The sequence below is a fragment of the Malurus melanocephalus genome, unplaced genomic scaffold (assembly GCF_030028575.1).
Source record: "Malurus melanocephalus ecotype Western Australia unplaced genomic scaffold, MMel_1.1 scaffold_1045, whole genome shotgun sequence".
NCBI classification, from domain to species: domain Eukaryota; kingdom Metazoa; phylum Chordata; class Aves; order Passeriformes; family Maluridae; genus Malurus; species Malurus melanocephalus.
In genome coordinates this window covers 62,472-90,110 of record NW_026624277.1, presented here as the reverse complement: position 1 = coordinate 90,110, position 27,639 = coordinate 62,472, and the positions used below count along the sequence as shown (strand labels likewise).

Sequence of the window (27,639 nt, the reverse complement as noted above, 5' to 3'; positions counted from 1 at the left end):
AGATACTGGTGGCAGCCCAAGGGCTCATTTCTCACCTTTCTGTGCTTTCTTCAGTTCCAACAATTCTTCCTCTCCAGCACTGTCTGTGAGCTGGGAGCAGAGAGARCTCACATTAGTTCACTCCCATCAAGGTTATGAATACCTGACAAATTCCTTCTGCTGGGGAAACCAGCACACTCTCACCTCCACCACCACCTCATTGGAATCCTTCTCTTCTTTTAGTGCCAAAAATTTTCCTCGTTTTGTCCTCTCCTTTTTGTGCTCCCTCTCCTCCTCAGACCCATCCTCTGAGATGTTCAAGGCCCTCTTTCGAGTGCTGGAAGCCTAAAGGAAGCAAAAAAGTTCTAGCTATTAATTCCAGCCTGCTACCAACCAAAACCTCCTTTCAGCCAACTTAAAAAAAAAAAAAAAMCAAACCAACATCCAGGTTTTAATTTGGTAATTAACTAGTATTTAGTTTGGTAGTTTTCTGGAAGGTTTTAGAGATGCTACATCGTCATGCAAATGCTACCCCACCACTCCACATGCTTTTTTTTTTCTGGAGAAACAATATGGTCTAATAGGAAAGAGATGAGACAAGTCTTCTTAAAGGGTGTAGATGGCACCCTAACCCAAGAGTAAAGTACAAGTTCTCTCATCCTGTGCAGGACCCACAATGCATATCCCACAAGACAGAGCAGACAGGCTTAGCAGGACAGCCTTAGAAGTGGGTGAGGAGCTGAGGGGTTTCATTCCATTGATTCTTACCTGTGAATATCTGCTAGAGGCAGATTTCTTCACAGCTGGCGCCTTGGTAGCTTTTGGATTGGGTGTCTCACGTGGGCTTTTATGACTCTGCAGGCCGGAGAGGGACTTCATGTTTGTACCTGGTTTGGCAAGAGTTTTTAAAGTGCTGTTAGACTTCCCTGCTGTCACAGTGTGATGGTGTGTCCTGGAAGTGCTGGCCTCCTCCTTTAAAWGCATGCTGGCCAGCTTGGGAGAGCTGGTATTTGGATGATCTGAAGAGCTCTTTTTCAGCTGACTGCTGGACTTGGGAGGAGGTGAAGATCCTGGTGGTCGGCTAGGAGCATTCTTGATTACATCAGGCAAAGGAGGAGACCGTGGGCGCTGAGGTCGGGTGTGCTGAAATGAAGGAGGGTACACAGAGAGGAAGGGTAGAAGAGTGGGGAATTGCTGTTCAGAATAGCTAAGGAAGCACAAAAGAGTACAAGACTACAGCAGAATCCCATTTACCTCCCTTGAAGGGCGTGTGGTCACTTCCAAAGGCAGTTTCTTTAAGTCAGCCTGAGATCGAATTGGAGTGGTTTTCTATCRAAAACAAAATCAGAAAGGTCATGTTTACAGGCTGCCAGGGGCTGCCTGAACCCATCCCAGCAGTTTTCCAGGCTAAAATTGACAATTATAAGGTGTGTTCTGTATCCTTCGAGAGACATCCCTTCAGCTGTAGTACCCATTTTCTCAACAGAAAATTAAATGTAATCTGAGATGGTGAATTTCTGTTATTAGAACAGTGTCAGCCTCATGAAGGAGCATGTGGTTTCAGATTCAGCAGCAGCCCTTTGCACAAGGAGGTCCATTACACCTGCTCTGCCTAGCTGGAGACCTCCARACTCACCTGCAGAGCTTCCAGCTTTTCCTGCTGCTGGCGGATTTTCTCTGTCAGCTGTTTCTGCTTTTCCTCATGTGATTTCAAGTCTTTTTTTAGAGTCCCCAGTGGTACCTTCTGCTTCTGCTCTGCAGCCTCACATCTAACATGGAGGGAATGCAAGACAACCTCAGCAAGGACAGCAGAACTGGTGTCACACACAGGATTATCCCAACATCTCATCCCAAATGCAGCAGAAAAGCCACTTGCCTTTCTGCAGTAACCACAATCTCAAAGGCAGTGGTTTTCATCTTGGGAAACAGATAAGAAATAAGAATTGAAAGYATAGTTGTTAATAAAAAGGCATTTATGCTGGGAATCACCAATTCAGAGCCCAAGAACTATGATAGCTGTGGTAGCTTCTGTACTGCATGTGTATTCCAGGTTTTCTCAGCAGTTTTCCTTCCTATCAGCTTATGTCTTCATAAGAGTTCCTCTTTCCACAAACTTCTTTCCCTTCTGAAAGAAAAGCACAGCACCAGTAACCCATGACCAGTTACCATAAGCCTTCCAGCCTCAGATGCCTTCTGCCTTGCCACTCAAATTCCCCTTGCAATACCCTGTAGCTATTTGCTTTTTCCATCCTCTTCAGCCTAAGGCCTACAATAGTGGTGAGTATCCTACTCCCCCAGGTCCTCTCAGATGCAGAATCCCGGAAGAGCCTTTGAGAGAGGAGGAAAACACAGGCTGGAAATACCCTCTCAARTGGACTGGCATCACCTTTGAAGTGCCAGCTGAGCAGCTGGTCCTCAGGAGCAATGCCAGAGCAGGAAGAGGGGACTGAGCTCAGGCTCATGTCCTGTAACCAAATGAAATCATGGAAAGACCAGGATCAGCCCTGCTGGAGTAAAGTCATGCAAGAATGGTTTGYGCCAAGAAAGCAGAGGATGGCCCTTGTACACGACAAGAGATCCAGCAAGCTGAATCTACTGGAGCCAAGCTGGTAACCTGCAGATGTGAGTCTTATTAGTAAAGGGAGGACGCTGCTCTCACTGTAGASCACTCAAAAGCTTTAAGAAGCTGACGAGAGATGATTTTATCAAGATCTCTGTCGACCAGACACACATTATTCAGSTTAGTGAGTGAGAAGGAGCACAAGAAGCAGTTCCTCCATCAGCCTTTTCTYGGCTGAAGCACTGTATAGAGTGGTTACTACCTTGGCTAAGGGTCAAGTGTGGCTTCCTTGGCTAAGTGTGCCATCACTGCAAAACGACTTTGCAGCCAAACCTGCAGTTCCCAAAGATAAACTTGAACAAGTAACACCACATACAAGTCTTCCAGCATAGAAATGCATCGTCCAGCTCATGGCAAGGCTGGAAGCATTGCCAAGCTGTGTCTTACAACACAGTAAATAATGAAAGCACCACAGTTCTGTGACAGGAATAATTCAGATTACTCATGGCATCCAAACCCAGAGATTGCATCATTGGAGGCAGCAAATCAGAACAAAGGAATTATCTTGGTAGTCAGAATAGCCTAAAACCAAGACTCCAGTGGTGCTCAAGGAGCTTTGAGACACACAATCATCTACAACTGGTGCTTCAGCCACCCATTCAAATTTAGACATTTAGAATCCAACTGGATGTCAGGTAGGGGAACAGAAGCAAGCGAGCCTGACACTATTTCACAGTGTGAAACAGGGACACTGCCTTCTCCGTAGCAAAGTAAGCAATGGTGGCACCTAGCACTGATCCCAACACAGACTGTATCACTGGAAGGAGTGACTGCTTCCCATGACAGAGACGAAGAAGGGCATTCAGATCCCATGATCTGGAACAACATGCCACGAGCAGCCACTGAGTGCAGGTGGATAAACCAGAAGGGTGGGGAAAGGCTCGGTGCCAACAGTGGACTCTGCACCAAGGCAGCCAAAACCACCACGTGATCTCTGATGCTAGAAGACTCTCAACAGCAGCTTTGACATTGCTTCGTTTCCAATCTGGCTAGATGAGACCGCACAGACCCKCACAGTACCCAAGCTTGAGGATCCCACACATGTGCTTCTCAAATCCTGTCATCCTTCAAATGCTACAAATACCTGGAATGATCAGGACACCCATGTGAAGGTGTCCAAACTCTGCACAAGGACCTAGCAGGAAAAATCAGGTAGTGCAGCACTTGGAATTGGCCCCAGCCAAAAGCCAGAAGCATGCTGGAGCAACTTCTGCTTCATGTAAAGGACACAAGTGCACTCACTTCTGGAAGGTACACGTAAGCCTACTTAATAAGAAAAATATTCTGGAGTTATTTATTCTTCCAGAGTAAGACTCCTGAGATTCCTTTTGAAGCTGAAATGACCAGGAATTTGGATCACCAGTGCCGCGCCCCACCAGCCCTTTCCCAGCTCCCTGCACGGAGGAYGTAGGATGGCACAGCATGCAGTGAAGAGGCACTTGGACTCACTCCAAACAACATGCCAACATGTTCTCACATGAAATGCAGGCATCCACCTGCACCCACCCCCAATTTTCAAGGTATTGCAAATAAAAAATTTTAATTCTTTTATCCAAAAATCAAGTTCCTGGTAGGTGATGCAATAAAGACCCCATCTGCAGACAGAAGAGCACAGATACAATGGCAGGTGAGGGGACCTGAATAGCAYCCCTTTATGGCTATTTTCAGGCAATCCCAGGTCCATTTCCATAAGCCCAGAAGCCCAAAGGTAGCTCAGGGGATGTGAATTGGGCTGTTTGGGAATTGGGGAATGCAAATCTGTTCAGAGGAACAGAAACCCCTTTGGGTTCCTGCCAGGACTTGTCCCATGGCAGCCTCAGCCCCAGGGTCTGGTCCATGGAGGCAGCCCTTAGAAACATCTTTTGGACCAATGGGAGGAACCAAAAGCAGGTAAAGGAAGGGACTGAGATGATTTGGGGAAGAACAAACTTGAGAAAAACAGACTATAACAAGGGCCAGTTGCACATAAACCATTGGCTGGTCAGTACAGCTCTGTATACTAACCTCCATGTCCCCCCTTTCCTAGGTGAGGGGCTCCATTCTGTGKGTGCATCTGTGTACTGGAGTGCAAGTGCCAGCAGCTGGAGTGGGACCACTGGTCACAGTGGCCCATATGCCTGAGTGCCACCAGCTGCTGTGACTACAGGCGCATGAATGAACACGAGCCACAGCAAACGTCAGGCAAGAGGAGCCAGCCAGGAGGTGACCTGGGAGGCGAGGAGAGGGAATGTCTAAGGCTGACCCATAGAAGCTGATTACTGGATGGACAGATAAGTACTGTCCAGCTGATGGAGATGAGTATAGGGGTGTAGGCAGAGCGGAGGGTGTCTCTAGGCAGGAAGCACCTTGGAATAGCAAGGATCCCAATCCAGTCAAGACAGAGAGATGCCCAGTGTAAGACASTGTGAAGTCTGTAGTGTGTGTGTGTGTTATGTGTAACCACAAGAGGGAGGTCTGTACACCTCACCTCCTGGGACTGCAGGCCTCAAGGCCCATCTATCCCAGTGCAAGTAACCAGAGGCACAGGATCTGGAGGCCAGGTATGGACCATAAGTATAAGTATTTCCACCAGTGGTCCTTCATCCTGACCAGCCAAGAGGGAAAAGGATGAAACCACTGGTGCAGTCTGTGTGAGTGCTGCACACGCCCACTTGTGATATCTGTGTGGCTGCATGTGTGTACCTACATGGTCTGTGTTTGTGTGAGCCTACAAGCAACATCTTCCCAGCCTCACTACTGCTTCCACCTGAAGGGTTGGGGATGTGGCAGCCCCTTTCTAGGTTCCAAGCTCAGCCCTGCCCCAGCACTCTGTCCAGGAACATCCTCAGCACTGCCATGCTCCTCAGAGCTCTACAGCAGGAGCTTTACATACACATGGACCAACAGGGAAGTCAGCATAGGTATTCTTCCAGTGGGAGGTACCAAAAGGAAGAAGCCAGAAAACCAGTATTTCCAAATTGCATTACTATTCTATAAAATTTTCAGCCACAGATGTTACAATTTTTATTCCAATCAAAAGTTACCACCTGGATTCATCCCCTTTGTCTTTAAGCCCTGAGCCAAGATACCTGAGTTACARTGGAGTAGCCTCCCTTCCTTATACAATACAGACAAGAACTGGCTTCCAGGCATTGCTCTCCACAGAGAAGCAACCTAGGGTAATCATTTTCTTCACTCAAATAAATTACTAGATTCTATTAACATTTTACAACTGCAAAACACATCACTGGAAAGTGAATCATTGCRCTGCTCCCTCAAGCATGCAAAATGCCCCTCCTGGGCTCACCCCAATCGAGTGGAGTTGCTGCAGTTTGGTGTCTGATGAGTGGAAGGTGTAGAAGCAGTAAAGATAACTGCAAAGCCCTCCCGAAAACATGTAACTCCCAGCGTGCAACATGATAGTTCTCCAATTGCCATCTATTCTGCCCATAGCAAAATTAATATCATGTATATCTACAGYAGTATTTCTGGCACCAGTGCAGAAAAGCCACCAAGGATCTGAATGTCACTGTAACACTGGTTGAGGCTAGACATAGCTCTGCAGTCCCTCTGGTTCCATCCCCTGCTCAGGCAGGGCCACCCAACACCAGGAGCCCATGACCACATCCTGGAATATCTCCAAGGATGGAGACTCCACAATCTCCCTGAGCAACTTGGGCCAGGATTTGATCACCCTGGCAAGAAAAAGTGTTTCTGWTGTGCTGAGGGACCCTCCAGCACTCCAGTTTGTGCCCGTGCCATCTGGTCCTGCCAAAGGACACCACTGGGAAGAGCCAGGCTCTGTCCTCTTTGCAGCCTGCCATTAGGTGTTTGTATACCTTGATGAGAATTGCCTGAGCATGCTCAGCTCTGGAATGGACAGCGCACATTAGTGCTGAGGTTGCTCCTCCCATGGGACAAGACTTTGCATTCTCTTGGTTGAACTTCAGGAGGTTTTTGTCAGCCATTTCTCCAGCCTGCAGGTCCCTCTGGATGGATCCATGACTGCCTGGTTTGTCAGCTGCTTCTCCCAGTTTGGTGTCATTTGTCACTTGCTGAGGATGTCCTCCAAATTGGTACATCGCAAATGCCCACGCAGCATTCAGCTCCCCATACACATGCCTTTTCACAGACTGTGAGCAGAACTTAAAGGAATGGAATCCCTCCAACTGTTTTCAAAGAACAGACAACCAGAAAAGAGCTCCAAATGTACAGATAAGGCACACTGCAGAAAAGTCTTAACCKATTCTTACCTGTCTTGTTCAGGATCAGGGTTCATGGAGCACACCCAGGTATCAGGGTAGTTCTTCTCCACTGAGCTCAGCTGGAATGGGAGAGTCCGCCACTTCAGACAGACATCTGTCAGACACATGCTTTGCAAGTCAGAAATACACAGCCTGAGATGCATCACTTTTCTCTACAGCCCATTTAACACCCAAGGACCACAYCAAAGTGTATCCAACAACAGTAAGACTAGTGGCCAAAAGAAAAGTGAGACAATCACAGAATAYATTGAGTCAATTCTTGCTTCATGCTCAGAAAATGCTTGAATGMAACTCTCAAAGACATCCCTAACAAGAATGCAATGAGGCCTGGCATCATCAACCAATACCAGAGGACCTCACACTCCTGCTGCAACAATGGCATATACAAACTGAATTTAACAGCCAGTCGTCCTAACAGCACAGTTCAGCCCASCTGTCAGCCTGTCTCTTAATGATACCAAAATAACACAAATCAGAGACTTATCCACTAAAGAGAAATGTATAATGATCTATTTTTTTTTTGATGAACCAGGAACACAAGTTTTTCTTCCAGAGTATTGCTGGCCYACCAGGAAACCAACAGATTCACAAAATCAGATTCTACCAGGAAAATCCAAACGTCCTTAATTCAGGCTCTGGAAGGATATCAACAAGGGAAGACAAGGAAAGTAAAACCCCTCCTCTTTCAGAAGAACCTTGAAAAGCCTGAGGAAACCATCAAGGCAGAAGAGCCTAACAAATTATTCCACAAGAATGACCTTACATTCCTTTCCTCAACCTCATCCTCAAGTCCTGGGGAGAAAATAAGGGAGTTTGGTGTCCCTCTACCAGGAGACAAAGTGATGGTGTTGAGCTTCCCATTACCCTAACAAGGGCTTAGCCAGAGCTTTTCAGTGCATAGAAGAGAACTTGCATTAAATTCCAAGGTAACTGTAAAACAGTCCCTCTTTGCTGACACACACTACTGATCAGCAGGCCACTGCATCAGGGTACAAATTAYGTGGTCACTTCCCATTGCCTGGGAGGATGTTTCAGATCTTATTCTGGTTCTGGGATGGGTGGCTTTGGTGAGTTCCAGTTCATATGGTATTTCTAAGCCTGCTCTCAACACTGCTACTGGCCATACCTGCCCTGCTCTGTCAGGGCACCTGAAGATCAGTTAGTGAACTGTGCAGGAAGGGAGCCTTATGCTAGGATGTCACAGAGTACCACTGACTGCAAGGCAACCTGCAGAGGAGAYAGGCCCTAGGAGGCAATAATCATAGTCCATCCCAAATCTCCTATGCATTTAGGTGCCCTCAGCTGCAGCMAGGAGTTCCCCCCTCTTCCCCAGGGAGAAGCAGCTGGATCAGACGCACCGCACTGAATTGTGGTGGGGATCTCCATGGCTCTCCTGCGCTTGTAGCGCAGTTCACGTGATGGAGGCTGGTTCCAGTTTGCTGATAGATAACCAAATTCATCCCAGAACTTGATGATACCTCTCTGGGCTGCAAAGCAAACCACATCCTGCTCAGTATGGAGCCATTATGACAAAATCACCATCTGCACTCTTGTTTRCCCTCCAGCCACCCAAGTTTCTCCTTCCAGACCCTGGTAATCGTGAAGCTTCATTACCTATTGCAACATCCTTCCAGTACTGAGCCAAATGCTCTCCCATGGCCTTCAGCAAGTGTCGATACTCCTTGGCATCAGCAAAGTCTTGTTTATTATGGGTTGGTTCCAGAACCAAATAGGGCACATCCACCACACCTACCACTCCTCCACATGCCCTGGAAGAGAGACACACAGTCACAAACATTAAAGTAACAGGCCTGCAATCTGAATCATCATATAAAATGTAARATGGGCTCAAATATTTGTATTTGATGTCAAGAATTATTTTCATTGTCCCTAGAATGAGGCACTACTACTATCAGCACTTGTCAGCACCGAACACCAAGCACCTCATACTGCTGCAGGGATGACTAACCTTCAAGTAGAGAACTCTCTGTCAAGAAACCAGGGAAACATTAGACAGTATTAAATATAATTCATTTGTCAGAATGCAAACTGAAGGCTGGCAAAATGAGCAAGCCTCAGGCTCATGAAGAATGATTAATGCAGAACACAGTCATTGCACAGCCTAAGTCAGATGTAGAAAAATGCCAGGCTTAAGAAAAATATGGCAGAAAAATCTGCAAGACTCACATGCCACCCTCCAGCTGTGGGCCCACCTTCTCATACATCTTGATCAGCCGACTGCAGTTATAAATGAACATGCCATCCAGTTCRCGCTGCTCAATGTTCACCCCAAAGATAAAGTTCAGCTCTTTGGGTTCCTTCAGCGCCCTGCAGGGAATGAATCAGAGCCTCAAGAAATGCTGAAAATAAAGTGCATTATTTGCTGGTGTTAGAGAGAGGGTATGGAAATCTAGCACTCTTGAGCATTAAATTAATCCTGTAATCAGCTACTTGTGAAAAATATAAAACATTTGTTGAAAGGGCATTATAACTCAATATGAACAAAACAAAAAAAATTTGCAATACAGATACTAATTWAGGCTGGACAGAAAATTTAATTATTCATTTGAATATGTTTTCTCCTTCAGAACAGATTCTGGTTTTTACTTCAGATGTTTTTATTCAGTGAACTAGTCTTATGAGTGCTGTTGCGCCCAGACTAGTCCTTCCCCATGCTATTTTGGTTTGTATTTTTCCAGATATAGATCCCTATCAAGATAAAGCATGGACATGTATATTTCAATACAAATCTAGTATTGATAGATAGTCTTGATATTCAGATTCTAGAAAATTCTCCTAGTTCTCCAATTCCAAGGCTGCTCCTTAAGTTGGAAAGCTGGAGGATACAACCACAGCCCAAGCACAGCTTTTTTTTTTTTTTTTTCTAGAATGTCAGTATATGAATTTGCATGATTTCTCCCTTTTCTACATAGCAGATGACTCCCTACAAAAGTTGGCCTCAAGTACATTTGTGAGTCCACAGGGATTTCCAAATATGAATCTTTGGTTACAAGGAATTCTATGTCAATCAAAGCCAAAATCCTCAAGATTTTGCGCTACAAATCAAACAAAATTCCTGTATTTCACAAACAGCAGTCCTGCTCTTCATCACGCTAWATTAATCAGGTCCCACAGCTTCCCTGAAATCTATGCTGAGGATTTTTCGTAACAAGGATCCTCAGCTTCAGGCTGAAGGTATCCTCAAATGCGAGGTCCAAAYCTGTATCTACTGCAAGGCAGAGCCTACACCACGGTCCTGTCCACCACTCTCAAATTTGATGTACTTTATATTCCCCACCTGCCTCCATCAAGTCCTTCGCACTTATGTGCTTTATCTTAATGAGGAATTTGACTTCTGCTTAAATGGTTAGTTGAAGATAGTGGAATTCTTTAAAATGTTCTGCTGACTGTCTACTATTATCAGGTATTAGTAGAACCTGAGCCATGCACGCAAGAGCCCTACACAATGATCAGCTGCAGATATGAGGTCTAAGTCTGTCTTAACGGTGAAACATTGCAAAATAAATCCCAAAAATAGATTAAATTCATATTCGTTTTTTGTTGAAGGCCATCCTGCCCCACACAGATGCCATGATACCCTGTGATACACCTTACTTTAAAACAGGTGACTGTGGTATATTCCTAGGAAAACATCTGGAATAGCAGCTTCCAGTAATTTTAAATCTAAATCTTTGCCAAGAGGGTTTTGAACACTGCCAAATGCTGGGCTGAAATGTGACCCTTTGGTCTCAGCTCATCAAGGTAGACAAGTGATTCAAGAGCATGAGCAAGTATGGCAAAACACCCATCTCAGGGATTCATTTTCTTTTTCTAACTTCTGGAAAAGAATGTAGAGCCTTACACTTCAAGTAATACTCACCTACAGTAATGTACTCACCTACAGTAATGTACTCACCTATAGAACAACAAGGGCAGCTTCTCATTTTTACCAGAGAGGACAGGAAATAAAATCATCATCCCAGTCATGGAAAATGAAGTAGTGGATCAAAAGCTAGAGATCTCATTACTAGGAATTTAGTACCGGTCCTATTGTCTTGATTCAGATCCAACCTGATCTTATACAGAGCCTTCAGAAACCAGAAAGCGCTTCTTTCATTGATGCACCCAGTATCAGGGAAAAAGCAGAAAACTGTCCTAGGACATCCTCTGTAACTTAAGAATTTTCTAAAAGACTACAAAAACTGATTAGTACAGAAGCTGTCCCATTATACACATTTTTCAGTATTTTTTTCTGTTTTCTGGTTGAAGTCCAATGTTGTGGAAAAGCATGATCCTCTGAACTGCTTGTGCTCACCAGTGATGAATGCACAGACACAGGGAAAGCCACATACCTGCCCAGTTTTGTTTTTTTTTTCTGGTCTGCTTATTAATAGGAAAAAGTATTTTGCCCACAGGCAGGAAGGGCAGAAGACTATTCACAAAACTTTTTGTTATACACTAAGGTCACCAAACCCAAGAATTAAAGGACAAGCTGTATCTGGAAAAGTAAGCAGAAGCTGAAGAAAATAGCTTCTCTCACAAGCTTCTGTATCTTCAGTCCTAACTCTAGCACTCTTAAATTAAAGCTGTATTTATTTATTTCTTTTTAGCATCTTGTAAGAGACCGTACGGAAGTCCCTCGACTGTCTCACGATCATCAAGRTGGAGAGAGACTGAACACTGCAAAACCCCCAAGGGGGAGAAGGGGGGACTCTTGCTCTAAGGAGTCCGAGCCAGATCAAGGTGGGATGTCCGCCAAGTGCCAGTTTCCAGGCTGCTGAGTACAACGTGTAAGCTAYGGATGGTTGCACTGTTCTTACCACCAAGGTGGAGGAGAACTGCMCGGTCTGTGCTGAACACCTTTCAAAACAATGCACATTCTTTCCCTACCTCTTGGCTGGTTTTCCCCTGCTTCAGAACCCCTTGGCCGGCTGCCGCACGCTTTCGAAAAGACTGTAAAGAGTCTCTCTGAAAAGACCCTGACGAGATCTCCCCAACTGACTTCGACGAATCCATGGAATCCAGACCTCGAGGACTCGCCTGAGCCGTTGGTAGCTCTAACCCCACTCTCTCTCTCTCTCTCTCTCTCTCTCTTTCTCTCTTTTTCTCCCTCTCACCCTCTTCTATCATGTAAATCCAATAAAATTGCTCATGGTTTTGAATACATACTTGCCCCTCATTTCTTTTGCACTCTAAGATCGGATAATGAACCATCACAACTTCTGCTTGAGTTAAGCGGATCGTGACACATCTTAAGATGAATTAGATCTATCTCTGGCATCAAATCTGTGATCATTCTGACCTAGGAAACCATGTAAATGAGCATGCACATATACAGATGGGAATGGAGAAGTGCTGTATCCAAATCCCCAACTTTTTCAGACTCAGCATTTGTTTTAAGAGCATTTATTTCTGGCTATCACTTCTCTGGAGAAATGCAAAACAACCGTATATGAAGAATGAAATATTCCTATGAGTACATCAAAAGCCAAAGTCAATTGAATCAGAGCTAAGCTAGAAAAATGCCTTGGGATTTCACAGCACTGACTATACCAAAACTCAGCCTGCTTTTAAAAAACATCCCTAAAATTCCTAAAGCTGTTTCACTGTAACTTGTGAACATTTGTTCATCAGCCTGAACCTCATCTTCAGGTGAAAAAGCAAGAGTGAAAAAAGCTGATATGAAAACGAGGTAAACATCTAAAGCAAACAACCCAAGCCAGAGACCCACATGTCTTTCAGCAGGTAGGAGGGGAATAGCAGAGGTAACCAGAATAGTGACCCAGCTGCTCAGTTTAACAGCCCAGAGGCATATAAGATGTGCATGGATATTAGAACTTTGAGATGAACCAAACATACATACAAAMCAGGAGAGACACATGAACACCTGGAACAAACAGCCTAGGAACTCCAGAGTTTGGAAGCCCCTTCACTCACCGCTGCTTTGCATCCTTAATCCTTTTCTTGACGTCAGCCTCCCGCCGCATGGTGATGGCCGAGTTCTGAACCTGACGCAGCATCACCTGCAAACAGGCACTGCACAGTCAAGCTGAGAAATTAATAAAATTCACTCAATTTATCATTTTCTCCTCTTTCAGGAAGAGCTGAAAAATGTTTTCAATGTAAAGAATTCACTAGYGGTAGAGAATAACAGTGTGACTCCACATGTAGGGCAGCACTTATGCTAGGTTGTTTGGGCAGCTACATAGTTGCTTGAAGGAAAATGTCTAAGTGTAATAAAGGACCAAAGAAAACGAAACCAGTAACACCGGAGCACAAGAAAACATCCAGGGCACTTGGATACTGTTGTTTCCATCACATATCAATAGGAAGCCCAGTGATTTTAAATTACTGTTACTTGCTGACCCTGCTGATGTCCCTGCCAGCCCCACTCCTACCTCCTGGCACCAGGGCTCTGTCTTGCCCCTCTCAAAGTCACAGTCCCACTGGAAGGAAGCAAAGAGAACTTCTCCAAAAGCCTCTGCCCAAAAGCCCCAGAATCAGCTGCACAGGCAGMGGAAAACAGACAAAAAGCCCATAGTTTTAGTCCTGTTCCCCAGACCACTCCCACAAAGGCTRTCAGCAAACAAGCACCTCAAGTCTGGAGGCCACCTGCCCATGCAGGATATATTGGGGGTATAGGCMGGTGAATGCCAGCACACTTCCCACTTGGGCTGGACACCATGTGAAGATGGTGAAGCACATCCAGTGGTGATGAGACCATGGAGATGCCTAAATGTTGTTGGAAGTTYACTGCTGACTGGAACCACCGGCTTAACCAGCACATGGGGTGCTGCCATGGGGTGCAGCCCAGCCAGCATCACTCCACCGCCAGTGCTCTGAACCATCCCTTGGTGCCCAAAGCATGACATGCTGCCAAAAGCACAAAGCTCACCCTGGACTCCCGCGTGAGATCCCCTCCGAGGCGTAGCTCGAGGGCACGGGCTTTGCTCTCCGCCTCTCGAGCCTTCTCTTCCGCTGAAACATACAGGGACAAGGATGATGTCAGCCATTTGGTACAGACAGACACTGTCAGGCATTCATCAAGAAGAGCAATTCCAGAGAGCCTTGCTGCACTGATGTGTACAAGGGTACARAGGGAAGACAAAAAAGTACAAAAATCAAACCTTATATGAGAGGGCCCTACTGACAAGGCACCTTAAATATGTTCAGAGGTCCCAGTCAACAYTGGGACAATTGCAGAGATAAACTTCAACACCATGTTTGAAGGAAGGATCCATGAAAAAGTCAACAAGAAACTGGAAAGTGTAAGGATGCCAGTGGCCCTGCCTGCTCTGCCTGCTAACATGATTCAGAGACCGGCTCTCACAAAATCAGGASTAAGTTCAGGCTTCAAAATGAGTTCCAAAGTGGCAATTTTCTTGCAGAGATTAAGGGAAAGGACTATCTCAGAAATGCTTTTATCTCTGATAATTGCTGAATTTTGCCTGAAAAAAAGACAAATCTGTACCTACCCTGAATGTGATCCTTGCATGCAGGAAACCATGTAGAAGAATGTACCATGTAGAAGAAACTCCCCTTTTTGCCTCTCTCCTAGACAAACAGGAATGCTGACAATAGGCACACACCATCCTTGCATTATTTAAGATTAATTCTATMAACCTCATTTTCCACAAGGAGAATGGACGGAGAGCAACCCTGAGTAGAAGGACTTAGGGATACTGGTGGGTGAGAGCTGGCAGTGCCCCAGCTGTTTGCACTGGCCCCCAGAAACTCCCCATGCCCTGGAACGATGGCACAGAATGGGCAGCCGGGCAGGGGGCGGGGGGTGGATTCTGCCCATGTCCCACTCAGGTGAGACCCCACCTGCAGAGCTCCCTCCAGCCCTGRCACCTAGCTCAGGAAGGACATAGAGCTGCTGGTGTGAGTCCAGAGAAGGCCATGGAGATGCTCCAAGGGCTGGAGCCCCTCTGCTCTGGAACCAGGYTGGGAGAGCTGGGGGTGTTTACCTGGAAAAGAGAAGGCTCCAGGGAGACCTTAGACAAAATGAGCTTTAAGGACCCTTCCAATCCAACTCATCCTGTGATTCTGTGATTTGGAAATACAATAGGTGCATGCTGAGGGAGGGCATAGCTCACATCCCCAAACATGCCTGCACCCTCAGATGGGGATGGGGTGGGGCAGCRGCCTGGTTACAGTACAACTAAATGCCATCTCCCTCCCTGCTCTCCTCACAGGTAGATAAACGGTGGCTGTGAGACACCCAAAACAACACCAGTGGAGGAGCAACCTTGCCTAAGATTTACACAGGACAAGGTAAACAAGAAGATGACAGGCTAGCAATTGGCTTCTAGGGATTACCAACATCTCTCCAAAAAGCAGCACTCAGTTGCCATCCAGAAGCAAACCAGAGTCTGTAGCCAGTAGCCAGTCTCTTCACTTCGGCCACTACAACAGAAATCCCTTTTCCTTTCTACACGGTGTCCCATTGGAGTTTTGTTCACCAGACCCCTATAGCAGTGTGCTCTGGGGTTCGCARCTGCTCACCAAAGACTGCACTGTGTGACTGGCCATCATTAAGAGACAGCCTGACTAAATCAAGCCAATGGAAGGCAGGAGGCTGCTTAAAGCACTTGRTCCACTTCAATCAGAGCTTTTAGGGAGTTGCTGCTGGGCTAAATATATTTGTGGCTATGGTGGTAACCCAAAAGGGCACAGGTCAAACCTGCTCCCCTAACGCAGTGACAGCTGAGACGGCTGMCAGGGACTGATTCAGTTACAGGGCTGAGGCCCCAAGGGGTGAAGATGCGTGTCCTATGCAGGACAGCGAGTGCACAGCAGCTGGAACCTGCATACACATCCTCCCAGGGAACAGAGAGTACCCATGGCACTGCCAAGCACGTCTAACTGCCAAGCACCTAACACACCAAAATACTCCAAAATAATAYCTAGAGCAGCACAGAGCTGTTAGCTTCCAGTACTGGAAACCTGCATGACTCCTCACCTCTTCTGTTTTTTTGCTTTCCAAACGTTGGGATTTCCAGAAGCCAGGCAATGAGAATGCCAAGGTACCTCAGTGCAGAAGAACATAGAAAGCAGCTGATGGTCCTTCACAGCCCAAGAATGATACTTTTTTTCTAGGTCCACCCACTCACTTAGGGATCTGGATACTAAGCTTATCACATGAGGCAGGAAAAGAGTTCCTGGGGAATGAAAAGTGGCTTTTCCTCATCTTAAACGTATGTATGTCTTCACTCCTGAGCCATGGCACTTTTTAAATATGTCAAAGCTATGTCACCAATAGTCACTGCTGCTCATACATCTTCCWCCTCCAGCTATTTTTTGGTTATCCTGTTTTAATTCCACAAGCTCACAAGATACTTTCAGAGACKCAGCAATCTCTCAGTCTGACTGATYCCAACACATTCCTCGCAGGCAGGTAACTCTGGCATTCTGGAAATGCTGTTTGCTCAGCTGACTCACCATTTCTCATAATGTACTCCTAGGTATGAGAGAGCAAACTGCAAATTATTCCTGAGTGAGGATACCTCTGGATAGCTGGAGACCACAAGAAATTAATCGTTTCTACCAGGAGGAGAACAAGAAAGCTAGGTGTTACAGATTAAATCTACTTTCCTACAAGCAAAGCAATGAGATGTATGCTGCTGAGGGTAACACCCCAGTATATTTTAGTCCTGGAAGCTCCATGTGGCCCAATCTTGCAATAAGTCTGAGGTCAGCTGGGAGTTTTTACCACAGTGTCCTAAGCCCTTTGCTCAGCACCCTCTTTTCCCTAGTGGCACCAGGCCATTTCAATAGTCCTGGCACTCCCTGAGGTACTGGGTTGGCTTGGTGATCCCTGCACTCCAGAGGCACTGGGCTGGCTCACASAATTACAGAATCAATTAGGTTGGAGAAGACATCTGCAGTCATGGAGTCCAACCTGTGACCAACACCACCACATCAACTAAACCATGGCACTAAGTGCCACATCCAGTCCTTCCTTAAACACCTCCAGGGATGGTGACTCCACTATCTCCCTGGGCAGTCCATTACAATATCTAATGACTCCTTCTGCAAATAAATTCATCCTAATGTCCAACTTAAACCTCTCCTGGCGCAGCTTCTCATCCTATGRCTAGTTGCCTGGGAGCAGAGACCTACCCTCACCTGGCTACAGACTGCTTTCAGGCAGTTTACCTGAGCCTCCTTCACTCTAAGCTAAACAATTCCAGCTCTCTCAACCTCTCCTCATAGAACATGTACTCCAGACCCTTCACRAGCTCCACTGCCTTTCTCTGGACTCAATTTTAGCACCTCAATGTCCTTCTTGAAATGAGGGGCCCAGAACTGGATACAGTACTTGAGGTGTGGCATCAACAGTGCTGAGTACCAGGTGGCAGAGGAAGAATCACTTCCCTGGTCCTACTGGCCACTCTATTTATAGTACAGGCCAGGATGCCATTGGCTTTTTTGGCCACCTGGGCACACTGCAGGTTCAGTGATCCCTGCACACACAGAGGCACCAGGCTGGTTTGGTGATGGAAATGTGTGACATTTTTGTGACAACGGGCCTAGTTCTCAGCACTGGGACACCAATGGCAATGGGCACCATTTTTCAGTGCCAGACACTAAACTCCACTTTTAAGTGTCACCCAAGTCATAAACTGCTTCAGGGAAGAAGCCTCTCTAAATCCTGCTCTTTGCATCTTCTTGAAAAACAATGGGAGCATGTGCTCAAGACCTGCCCTTGCTATAGGACTCAATCTAAAAATAAATTAATCTATGAGGATTTAGGCACACAATAAAATCTRCTTAAGCTTTATCTTATCAAGTCTATCTTGCCAGGCTGTACATCCTAAAGGAGGAACAGGGAACATGGAAATTCACAWAATTTCATTCTGCTGCTTTGCTTTGGGGCAGAGTCACAGCCACACTGCCCTCTGTGATGCTGCACAGGCTGAATGTGGCACCATCTCTTGTGCATCTGACCTGCAGCCACACACAGACGTGCCTGAAGCAGCTCTGACACAGGGACACAGGACACGTCTCTAAATGATTTATGGAGTTGACTTATGAAACCTACCAGAAGATACAGGTCACATATAGGTCACTTACAACTTCCAAGATTCTTCTTTCACTACAGCATTTTTCCATCAAGGGTTAGGGAGGCACACTGCTTTGTGTGTTAAATTTCTGGAGATTTAATGCAGTTATGATACAGTTTAATGCTGTATTTATATGTGTGTGCGACTCCTATATGCTGAMTATCCAATAATAACAAACTCAGTTTTCCCTGAGGGTTACAGGACCTAACAAGAAAGGAAGATTAGGTGGGCAAATGGTATGCCTGGAAGGGTTAAAACCAAACAAACCACGGTTTCCTTGTACATCCAAACCAATCTCTTTACATTAAGTGACAGAATAAAAATCTACGTTTTTAGCTGCCTTAACAGAAAAGGTGCAGAATGAGAACACAATCAAAAGCTCATTGCTAAAGGTAAGAGAAGAACTGCAGSGTGACAAGGTTCAGCCAGGCTTTTGCTGGAGTGAGGGCGAACAGCTGGGACTCCAAGGGTATCCTGTACATGTGCTACTCACCTGAAATGGTCTCTGGGAACAATGTACATTCCTTCCATTKCATGGAAGTAAATCTATGTCATCTGTAGTTGCTGCAGTAATTTAGTTCCTGAGCAATTCAAAGGATCCCAGAAGCAAGCAATCCCAGATCACACCCAGCAAAAGTTTGGTCCTCCCCTTAGCAACAGATGAATAAGGGCACATGCATACCCTGAGGACTCACCTATCTTTGCCATGTGCTCTGCTTTCTTCACCTCTTGCTCTGCACGGGTCTTGAAACGGTTTGAAGTATATTTGTACATCCTTTGATGATCAAAATGTATTAATCAGCAAACGCACCAGTAAAGTCAAACCAAGATTACATCACTGCATGAGAGGTCCCCACATGCTACTTATTCCTCCCAACAGATACAATAAATGGAGGAGGTTTACAAATCATGAACTGGACGTTTTTGGACGAAGCTAGGCAAAATCTTTTTAAGTCAGAGATGTTTTAATAGTAGCTGCAAGCATGATATCCTCTCTTTTTCTGCATTAACCAGTGTTGTGGTAGATGAAACCACCCCAGAAAATGCTAAAGGGTTAGCCAGTCCTGAGATATTCAGCACATAATGGTGGAAATAGTTTGATAACCCCCCTGGGAATGAAATGGTTCTTGCCACGAACATGTAAATCCTGATGTCCTGGTTGGATTTGATGTGATCTCTCTCTCTCCGCCTATCCCTTCTCCTATTGGTTGTTATGTTCCCCTTTCACCTTCTCTCCCCACCCAGCTCCTCAGGTRACGGGCCCTGAGGGATATATTAATGGGCCGGTAACTCCACAACTCCCTCTTTCCTCCCTGGTCCCTTTGGGAATAAAGTCCTGGAATAAACCACACGGCTGAGCACTCTGCTTCTTCATCTCTGGTAACAYAGGACTTCTGGTCCACTGGGGAAGGTGTTTTGTYAGCCATCAGCCCAGACGTGGGTTGTCCTCTACATAGCACCAGGAAGTGCTRGCCAAGGCGAYCTCAAAGGCAGGAGACTTGTGGTACACGCAGAGAGACGAGACCCCCTGGATACCCCCCAGCACACGTTAAACCAGTGGGGGCRAAACACCAGTATTCTTGGAACAAATCTCAAGACTTACAGAAATAATTTCTTCAGAAGTGGAAAGGAGGAGTGAAAATATATGGAAAGTTTCTCAAAACCCTCCCACTACAGCTAAATAACCTTTCCTGTGAACAGCTATCCACAGGTGCAGTTTGACAGGTCCATMTCATACAGGGCTAGCTCAAAATAGAGCAACAATTTGACCAGAACTTCAAGTTTCAGCACAGYTCTCTGTGCTCCACATCTGACTCACAACCTTGTAAATAGTGCTGGAAAGGCAGCAGCTTGTTTCACCTTCCCTGTATCCTAATATGCCAAATACAAATCCAAATTCACTGACTGCTGCAGAGTGAGATGGGCATGTGGGAGGCAGAAGCTCATGAGTGTGTATCACCTCCAAGCACATCATGAGGAAAGATGACACCTAGGATAAGCAGATCCTGCAGAAACTCAGATTACCTTAAGACACGGGGGTTTGGAAATATCGAGAGGAAAATCGCATCCCAAATGGATGGGATAAACTTTTCCAGCATTTAGCTAAAGCAAGAGCCACTAGAAATGCTGTTTTTACAGAGAGGCAAAACCACATAGGGATGTAACACTTGACTGACCAAATGATTGCAATCACACTTAGATCCTAATGTGAGACAAAATTCCCTCCAAATGGTGCAYAAACTGTCAGGATTCATGAGAAACAACCTTGTACTGATGAAAAGTTTCTTTTAGGTTTGTTTCTGTGGGTGAGCACAGATGGGTGCTGGTACTGATATCAGAAATAGTTTCACCAACAGGAATCCCTTGCTCCCAAAGTTTTCATACCACAAGCACAGTTCCCTGAAAAACWATTTGCTAAACTCATTTTTTGTTATCCATAAGGATTTCCTCCCTGGAGAAAAAGCAGGTAGGTGCTAATGCTTCCAGAAACTATATGGTGATTTCACCATGTCAGGAGCTAGAGAGTCAGGATTTTGGTGGCACCATCTCTAACCTATGTAAGGTTGATGAAAGCTATCTCRGGCTGGAAGACAGCACAGTCTGAAAGCCAGGCTGCTTTCAACATGCTGGCATAACCACATTACTTCACCCACATCTGCTTGACTTCTAAGGGGGAAAAGAAAAAAAAGAGAGAAGCAGACCGAAGCTGAATTAGCCCCCCACACCCAGCTCACGGGGCAGGGAAGTACCTGGGGGGACTGYAGGGACAGCATTACTCTGCTGTAGGGAGCACTGCAAGCAACCGTGGGGTGTCCCAGATAATGGCCCTGTGAGCCATCACCAGTTTCAAGACACTCATTCCAACTGCCTTGGAGTGTCCTCATGGAGGCACACACTTTGCATGTGGCTTGGCTATTTCTAACTGCCCAGCCCATATGGCTAAACAAGCTCCAACAGGTTCTGGGGAAGGGAAGGGGTAGAACCAATCCTTCAGGAGACACGGACCATTCCCAGAGAAGATGGGARTGTGGTAACACAGCTACAAGTGCTGGTGAAGGATCTGCACAAAACCAACCCACATCTGCCACCAGGATGTTATTGGCTTCCGAAAGGTGAGAAGCCTCTCCCACAGAAACATGGGTGGATGACAAACAGAAAACAAGTGTCCTATTCAGCAGATGTACTGTTAAAAACAGTGCAAGGGCTGCAAAACCTTTTTTTCAGTAAAGGCATTTACACACCCTAAATCCACAGTGTATTTCCATTCACTGTTCACTAACACCAACACTGGAACCTGCAGACAAGCCACTGTACAGGCTTTTCCTTCAAAGATGAAGGCAACCTGACTGACAGCAGAAGGGAGTCCCTCTAAAGGAAAAGAGCCCTTCAGATGTCCCACACAAGCACACCAGCTACCCTGGCTGTAAGGTAGCAGCACCTCTACTGCCTGTTCCCTATCCCTTTGCCCAACCAGGAAGGTTGAACACTTACGTGACCCAGGCTACTGGGCCAGAAACACAGCCATGCTAAAGAGCTGAACATCACTGCTGCATCAGGTGACCCTAAAAGAGCACCAAAACGGAGTTACCTTCCCCTGGACACTCACATACAAAGCAGTACCTGTGAACAAGTGCAAGGGATTAACCCAGGATGAACCTGCAGAGAACTCAAAGCCTAGTAGTTTAATGGGGATGGTGAGCTCTAGCTCCAGCTCTAAAGGAAAAACCARGGCATAAGCAACCCTTTTCAGCGGGTTTGGGGAGAAAAATGTAAAAAATCCCCACACCTATAATTGTAAAAGCAGAGTAACTCCACTCTCAAAATGGACTGATTTACTTGTTTTCCCTTGGGAAAGAGCCACTCAGGGCAGATTTGAGCTCTCACCTGGAAAAAGACTGAGTTTCCTTAGCCTGCCCAGGGCACAGTGCATCACCTACCCCATCTACCCCACAGTGAAGGCTTTGATGGCTTGTCCTGAGAGCCATGCAGCTTCTGGAGCCCAAACCTGGCATCAGGAATTCCAGCCAGAAGAGAGCAGCATTCCACAGAGAGGCCCAGTAAGGCCACAGTAATTGCCACAAGTCTGAGATGATTTACACTGTACTCTGCAGGAAGGCCTTGCACAGTCTTTCCTACRCCGTTGCAGAAATGGGGATTTTAAATGTAAATGTCTTTACAGTGTTGGGGAATTTGTACTGGCCTATCCTACTATAAGTAGATTTGCAGTAGTCTGCCCAGATGTGGACAAGTAGATGTGTGAGATATATCTGCCAAAAGTACTAATCCATCAGCAAGGAGCACCTTGGAATAGACTACTGACCACTTGAAAAAAAAGACRCTGAGGTAGATGAACATCTGGGGTGACCTGGGACACCTACTATTGTCATGACACTGACAGCATCACCCACAGCGATGGCATCCTGTCTATGAGTCTCACTAGATGCTTGTCTCTGATAAGATAAAAAACTGTGCCCTCCTCTGGTTTCTCTCCCTAGTACTTTTGCTGGACTGCAGCACAAGAGAAAGCAGAACAAGATGCTCACGTGTCRGTAAAACACAGCCAAAAATACAGAAATCCAGAAATTCTCTACCCAGTAAATCAGGATTTACAGTGGCAAGCTCCTTGCCCTCCACAGGGAACTGACAGGCCTGGTCAGCATTGGGACCAGTGGGTGCAACATTCTGTTGTTTTAGTCAGGTTTCTGATACCATTTCACACAGTCTTACATATGGAGCTGAGGAAGTACAAGTTGAAAAACAGCCAGGCCCTTCAGGCACCATCAGTGGCGTGACACCAGCCTGGGGCTGTAATACCAACTGGTAGGCTGAGAGCGAGCCCAAAATGCTATACTAAAAAATCCACAAATACTCTACAAAATTACTACTATTTTATTCAAATAAATTATGCCAGGATATCCAGAATGCAGATTGCGTGTTCTCCGAGAAACTCTGACTCAAGCAGACTTAAATACAGGTTCCCCTTTCCCCTCCCATCCCAGTAAGCTTTTCCAGTCTCTGTTCAGCCAATTGACAGCACACCCCAGTCCACTGTCACATTTTTTGTTTAAGGAAATTTTAAAGGAATATAGGGAAAGCTTTTCCTCCATCTCTATTCAAACATAGATTAGCTACACATAAAGGCAACTGTTTCAAAGTGCTTGGTCTAGTTTCGTTTTGGAAATACTCCTAACGCACACTAAATATATTTCCTTCTTCTGCTCCAAAAGAAAACAGTTACCCAACAGTTTTGTGTGAYTATGGTTATTTCATACAACCAGGATCTTAATTTGTTTGCTCTGAAAGGGAGCCAAATTGCACCAATGACTCACACAATTTTCAAAGGCATTCGATTTTCCACTACGTATCTCTTTTCCCATGATGTCAACACCACATGCCATTCTGTTATGGTCGGTTTCTGTGGCTTTAACATGGAATTATGTAGGATACAGCTGGAGAGCAAAACACTAAACTTTATCTCCAAATGGTCCCACACATGCAGAGATTTTGGGTCCGACACTTACCTTGGCTTATAGAGGCAGCATGAGAGTCGTTTGGTTTGTACTTTGTGTCCATTGATGAAGATCCTCATCCTGGGATCAATATAAAGCACAGCAGCATAGGCACGGAAGGAGCGGCGCTCTGGTTTGCTGCAAGAGAGCCATCTACTTCAGAAGATGCCCAAGGGATACCCTCAGCAAAACAGACAGGTGAAAGAAAAGGTCTTTCTATTCTAATTACCATGAAGCTACATTAAACAAGGCTTTTCTTTAGATTTTTTTCTACCTCTGTCTTCTCTAGACTCTCTGTTGAGCTGTACATGATAACTACTGTTGCAGAACACTGATATACATGTTAATGCARCCTGAAGAGGGTTTGAATACACCTGGATAATAATGCTCAAAGCTATAAACTGGACTATTTAATACTGAAAATGTGTCCACCTGCCAGAGCTTTTTCACCCTTTGTAAGTCAGCAGTATGCTGCCACAGAACCTGCACTACTCACATGCAGACATGGTAGCACAGAATCAGAAGGAAGAAGCAGTGCTCAGTGACAATCATGCATGCCTTACAAACAGGCATTAAAGACATTCAGATCCCTTAGAGGGTMCCAAGGAGTCTGCTCAATATCATCACTCTAATACACAGACAGAACTGCTTTACAGGGTCTGAAACTTCCTATGGGAAGTTCAAGCAATTCAGGGAAGAACMACATAATCTCATCATGAAGGTAAGCATAGGTGTGCCCATGGAGCTCTGGCATGTGGCTCATTCCAGCTCAGTTCTTCCTTTTCAGCAAACACTCAGCTCTCTCTGAACAGGGCCCTCTGCTCCTCCAGCTGCCCTCTGAGCACATCCTTCTTGTCCCTCTGCAGCAAGGAGTGCCCCTTGCTCCCAGACAGATGTGATGATACACCCAYACCTGTCCCTGGTACCATCTGCCCACAGAGGTTGACCTGTGCAGCACCTCATATTTTGCCACTTAATCACAAAACTGAACAGCTGTTTGGGAGCAGCACTGACTCACAACCAGCTCTCATTCCAATGAAAGTATCTTTGATATGTGTATAAAATGAAATATATAGCTTTGGGCTCCTTCTTTCATGGTGCTTAAAGGACACTGAGTCTGCTGCTTTGAGTAAGCTGAGACCAGACAGCACAGGTGTTCACCCCAAACACAGCCACAACACCCATGGGCTGGCATATACATGGACCCCAAGCAGCTAAAGAAGAAACTACAGATCTTCTAAATTCTCTAATCCAGTACAGAAAGAAAAGCTTTAAAAAAACCCACACACACAAATTATAGCCAAACCTCACATCCAACTTGATCAGGGCCTGTTACACCAGTCACACTTACGTTCCCTCTGGAGGTGTTTCTGCCATCTGAATATCATGAGGGTCAGAAGTCACATCCAGCTCTGGCTCTCCATTATCCATTAGTTTGAGGTTAAAGATGATCACCAGGGTGCCTGAGGAAGTAACAAGTTGACCAGGTATATCCCAGCCAGACCCCAAATACCTTACCTGTGACGTGCACCATCCACATGTACCTTTCTCACCACGTATCTTATTGAACTGGTCCATTACTTCCCGTTCTGATTTGAAAGGGGAATACTTGTAAATGAGCTCTGTCTCAATAGCAAATTTTTCCATGTTGTCCGTCACAGGTTCACGGCTCCGTGAGTTCCATGTGGGCAGGGGAACGATGACCTGCAAATCCCAGCATAMTGAGAGTGACTCTGGCTCTCCCACTCCAGTCAGCCCCTCCTGCGGGTCACAGTCCAGTGACTTACCCCCTCTGACAGCCCCTTAAGTCACCATGAGAGTCCTTTCTAGCTTTTCAGTAGTTTGCATGTCTGTCAAATGCTCAAAGACCCTCTTTGCCAGCCTCTGAATTGCCTTTTTACAACACCCATCTCAGACTGAACCATTCCCAAGTTGGCTGTACGGTACTTTCTACTCACACTCTCAACGGCTTTTTTCCTTCTCCCATTAAACAACTTCCATAACACTAAACCACTCTGGCTTAATTTCTCTCTTGAACTCAGATATCATTCACTCGTATTTATCCTGACCTCACTCTTTATTGTTTTTATAGGATGCTAACAAGATGGTTTCTGTCATTTAGAGCAAAAACACAGGTGCAGCTGCACCTCAAGGACACAAATCCCATCCCAGAACTGTGGTCAAGCGAAAGAAGTAGCCAGAGCTGCTGTGGGAATTAGAATTACTTCACTGTTCCCAACCTGCTTCAGTCATGGGCTGGCTGCCAGCATGCACTGCCCCTCCCCAGCTTCTCTGCACAGATGCCTTCAATCCCTCCTTCTCCTGGAAGATGCTTTCTGAGATACCACCCCAGTGCAAATGTAAAACTTTCCATTATCAAACCTTGCCTGGAACAACAATGCCTGAGTTATCTATTAAAATACACAAGCTTTTCACAGSTAGAACTACACTGACATTTTATTAAAAATCAAAAATATCTGAAAGAAGATACATGCCTGCAGTTAATGACCTGTGGGTAGCAACTTCAATACCTTTAATTCTCCACACAAAATCAGATCACTGCAGTAAAATTAAATACATCTCAAATTCAAATTTTGTGGAAAAAGGACAACGCAAGAGGTCTGGGCATGTCCTGAACTCAGCACAAGCACCTTTAAGAGACTAAACCAAGCCATTCAAATTTGCTCTACTTTAGAGACTTCTCAAGTAGGACTAAAACCAAAAGGAAAAAAAAATTGTTGACTTTGCAGAAGCCCTAAAACGTACTTCCAAAAGAAAACCATACACTGATCCCACCAGAGTAGCAACCAGCCCTGACACATTCTTCTGTGAGCAGTGGGCAAGTTCAGATGAGGCAGCATTCACTATTTTAGTTCACTAGAACAAGCACATACAAACCTCATCAATGCCTTCTTCCTCATGGAACGTCCGTGACAAGAGAAGGCAAGTCATGGTGTTATCTTTCTTTGTGAACAGGATAAAATCCTTCCCAATCCGCATGGAACCCCTGTAGACAGAGGTCAGATGGTGTGTTACACTGATGTATCACACTGCTCAGAACACAAACCACATTGCAGAGCTTTCTTCCTGTTATGTTCAGTCATGAGATGCCAAAATCAGGTTAGCCAGAAGGGCTGAAACAGCAACTACCATTTCTCTCTAAACATCTCATTCCTTTCCAAAYGCATATCAATCTAGGCATTTTCACAATGTTTCAAAACACTTAAAAACAGTCACAATTAAAAGGTGCAGAAATACAGGACAGCATTGCAGACTCATACTATGCAGCAAGTTAAAAATTTTTGAAAAAATTGAAAAGACAACTGAGGTGAGATGTGACATAAACCTTCAATTCTCTGAGCAGAAATGTCAGTATGAAAGTAAGTGCACTCCTCATTTCACTGTACCTAGAATCAACTGCAGCAGTCTGGAGACAGAAAATTAATTTCCTAACCTAAAGTCTCACTGACACTTCATCTAAGGCACATAGCAGCTTATTGTCACAAAAAGGTTTAGTCCCTTCTTCCTCCCCACTCTCCTATCCCAAACAGTGGCTTTGTATCTTCTCCATCTTCTCTGCCAAGTTATCCTGTTACAAAACTCATCCAAAACACCTTAATAGATAACAACACTGCATCCAAAAAAGTATTAATGTTATGTCAGCACAWTTGTCTTCAGACTGCTGTAAGGCCATACCACAGCAATACCACAATCTACCTTTTGCATGCTGGGGCTTCAGGCAGCCTTTCTCAGCTGTAACACAGTATACCTCTCACTCAAGGTAAGAAAGGACAGAGATCTGTCCTGGAAGTACACAGTTAGGATCTGAGATCTGTCCTGCACTGCAGCTGAATTGACAGTGTCTCAAAATCCCCTAATCTTGGATTTTTTCCCCCAGATATAGAGTCCCACTTACTTCCCAGTAGGATGCACATGATCAAGCCACATTGGTGAGCACAAAGCAGAACAGTCAGAGTAAGGCCACAACATTCTGCAACTTCTCCAAAGATACAGCAAACTTCTTCTTCTTCCCTAGCAAATCCACTCCAACTGGTAAGATTCCCTTCCCACTAGTTCTCCTCTGCACYTAATCCCACTCCTCCTCTCATTCCTTTCCTCATTCCCCTTCTCCCCACATTTGTTTGGTTTAAGAACAAAAGAAAAAAGGTTTAAGTCCATCTGTGTTGCACCAGACAACTTTCYTACTGAGAGGCTGT

The 27,639-nt window shown here is 45.4% G+C and overlaps 1 protein-coding gene across 2 annotated transcripts in view; it reads right to left on the bottom strand.

The window, feature by feature from the left end:
* MORC2 (MORC family CW-type zinc finger 2) overlaps positions 1-27,639 on the bottom strand; it is a 44,905-nt gene that overhangs the window by 5,742 nt on the left and 11,524 nt on the right. For both annotated transcript variants that reach the window (XM_057386750.1, XM_057386749.1), the window contains 16 exons: positions 26,321-26,429; positions 24,967-25,126; positions 24,774-24,885; positions 23,435-23,560; positions 18,608-18,687; positions 13,739-13,821; positions 12,781-12,866; positions 9,031-9,171; positions 8,458-8,612; positions 8,202-8,330; positions 6,832-6,937; positions 1,616-1,748; positions 1,234-1,308; positions 748-1,122; positions 184-324; positions 36-90 (listed from right to left, as the gene is read on the bottom strand). In XM_057386750.1, coding sequence (XP_057242733.1) covers positions 36-90; positions 184-324; positions 748-1,122; positions 1,234-1,308; positions 1,616-1,748; positions 6,832-6,937; positions 8,202-8,330; positions 8,458-8,612; positions 9,031-9,171; positions 12,781-12,866; positions 13,739-13,821; positions 18,608-18,687; positions 23,435-23,560; positions 24,774-24,885; positions 24,967-25,126; positions 26,321-26,429 — 2,066 coding nt within the window. The remainder of the gene's footprint in view (positions 1-35; positions 91-183; positions 325-747; positions 1,123-1,233; positions 1,309-1,615; positions 1,749-6,831; positions 6,938-8,201; positions 8,331-8,457; positions 8,613-9,030; positions 9,172-12,780; positions 12,867-13,738; positions 13,822-18,607; positions 18,688-23,434; positions 23,561-24,773; positions 24,886-24,966; positions 25,127-26,320; positions 26,430-27,639) is intronic.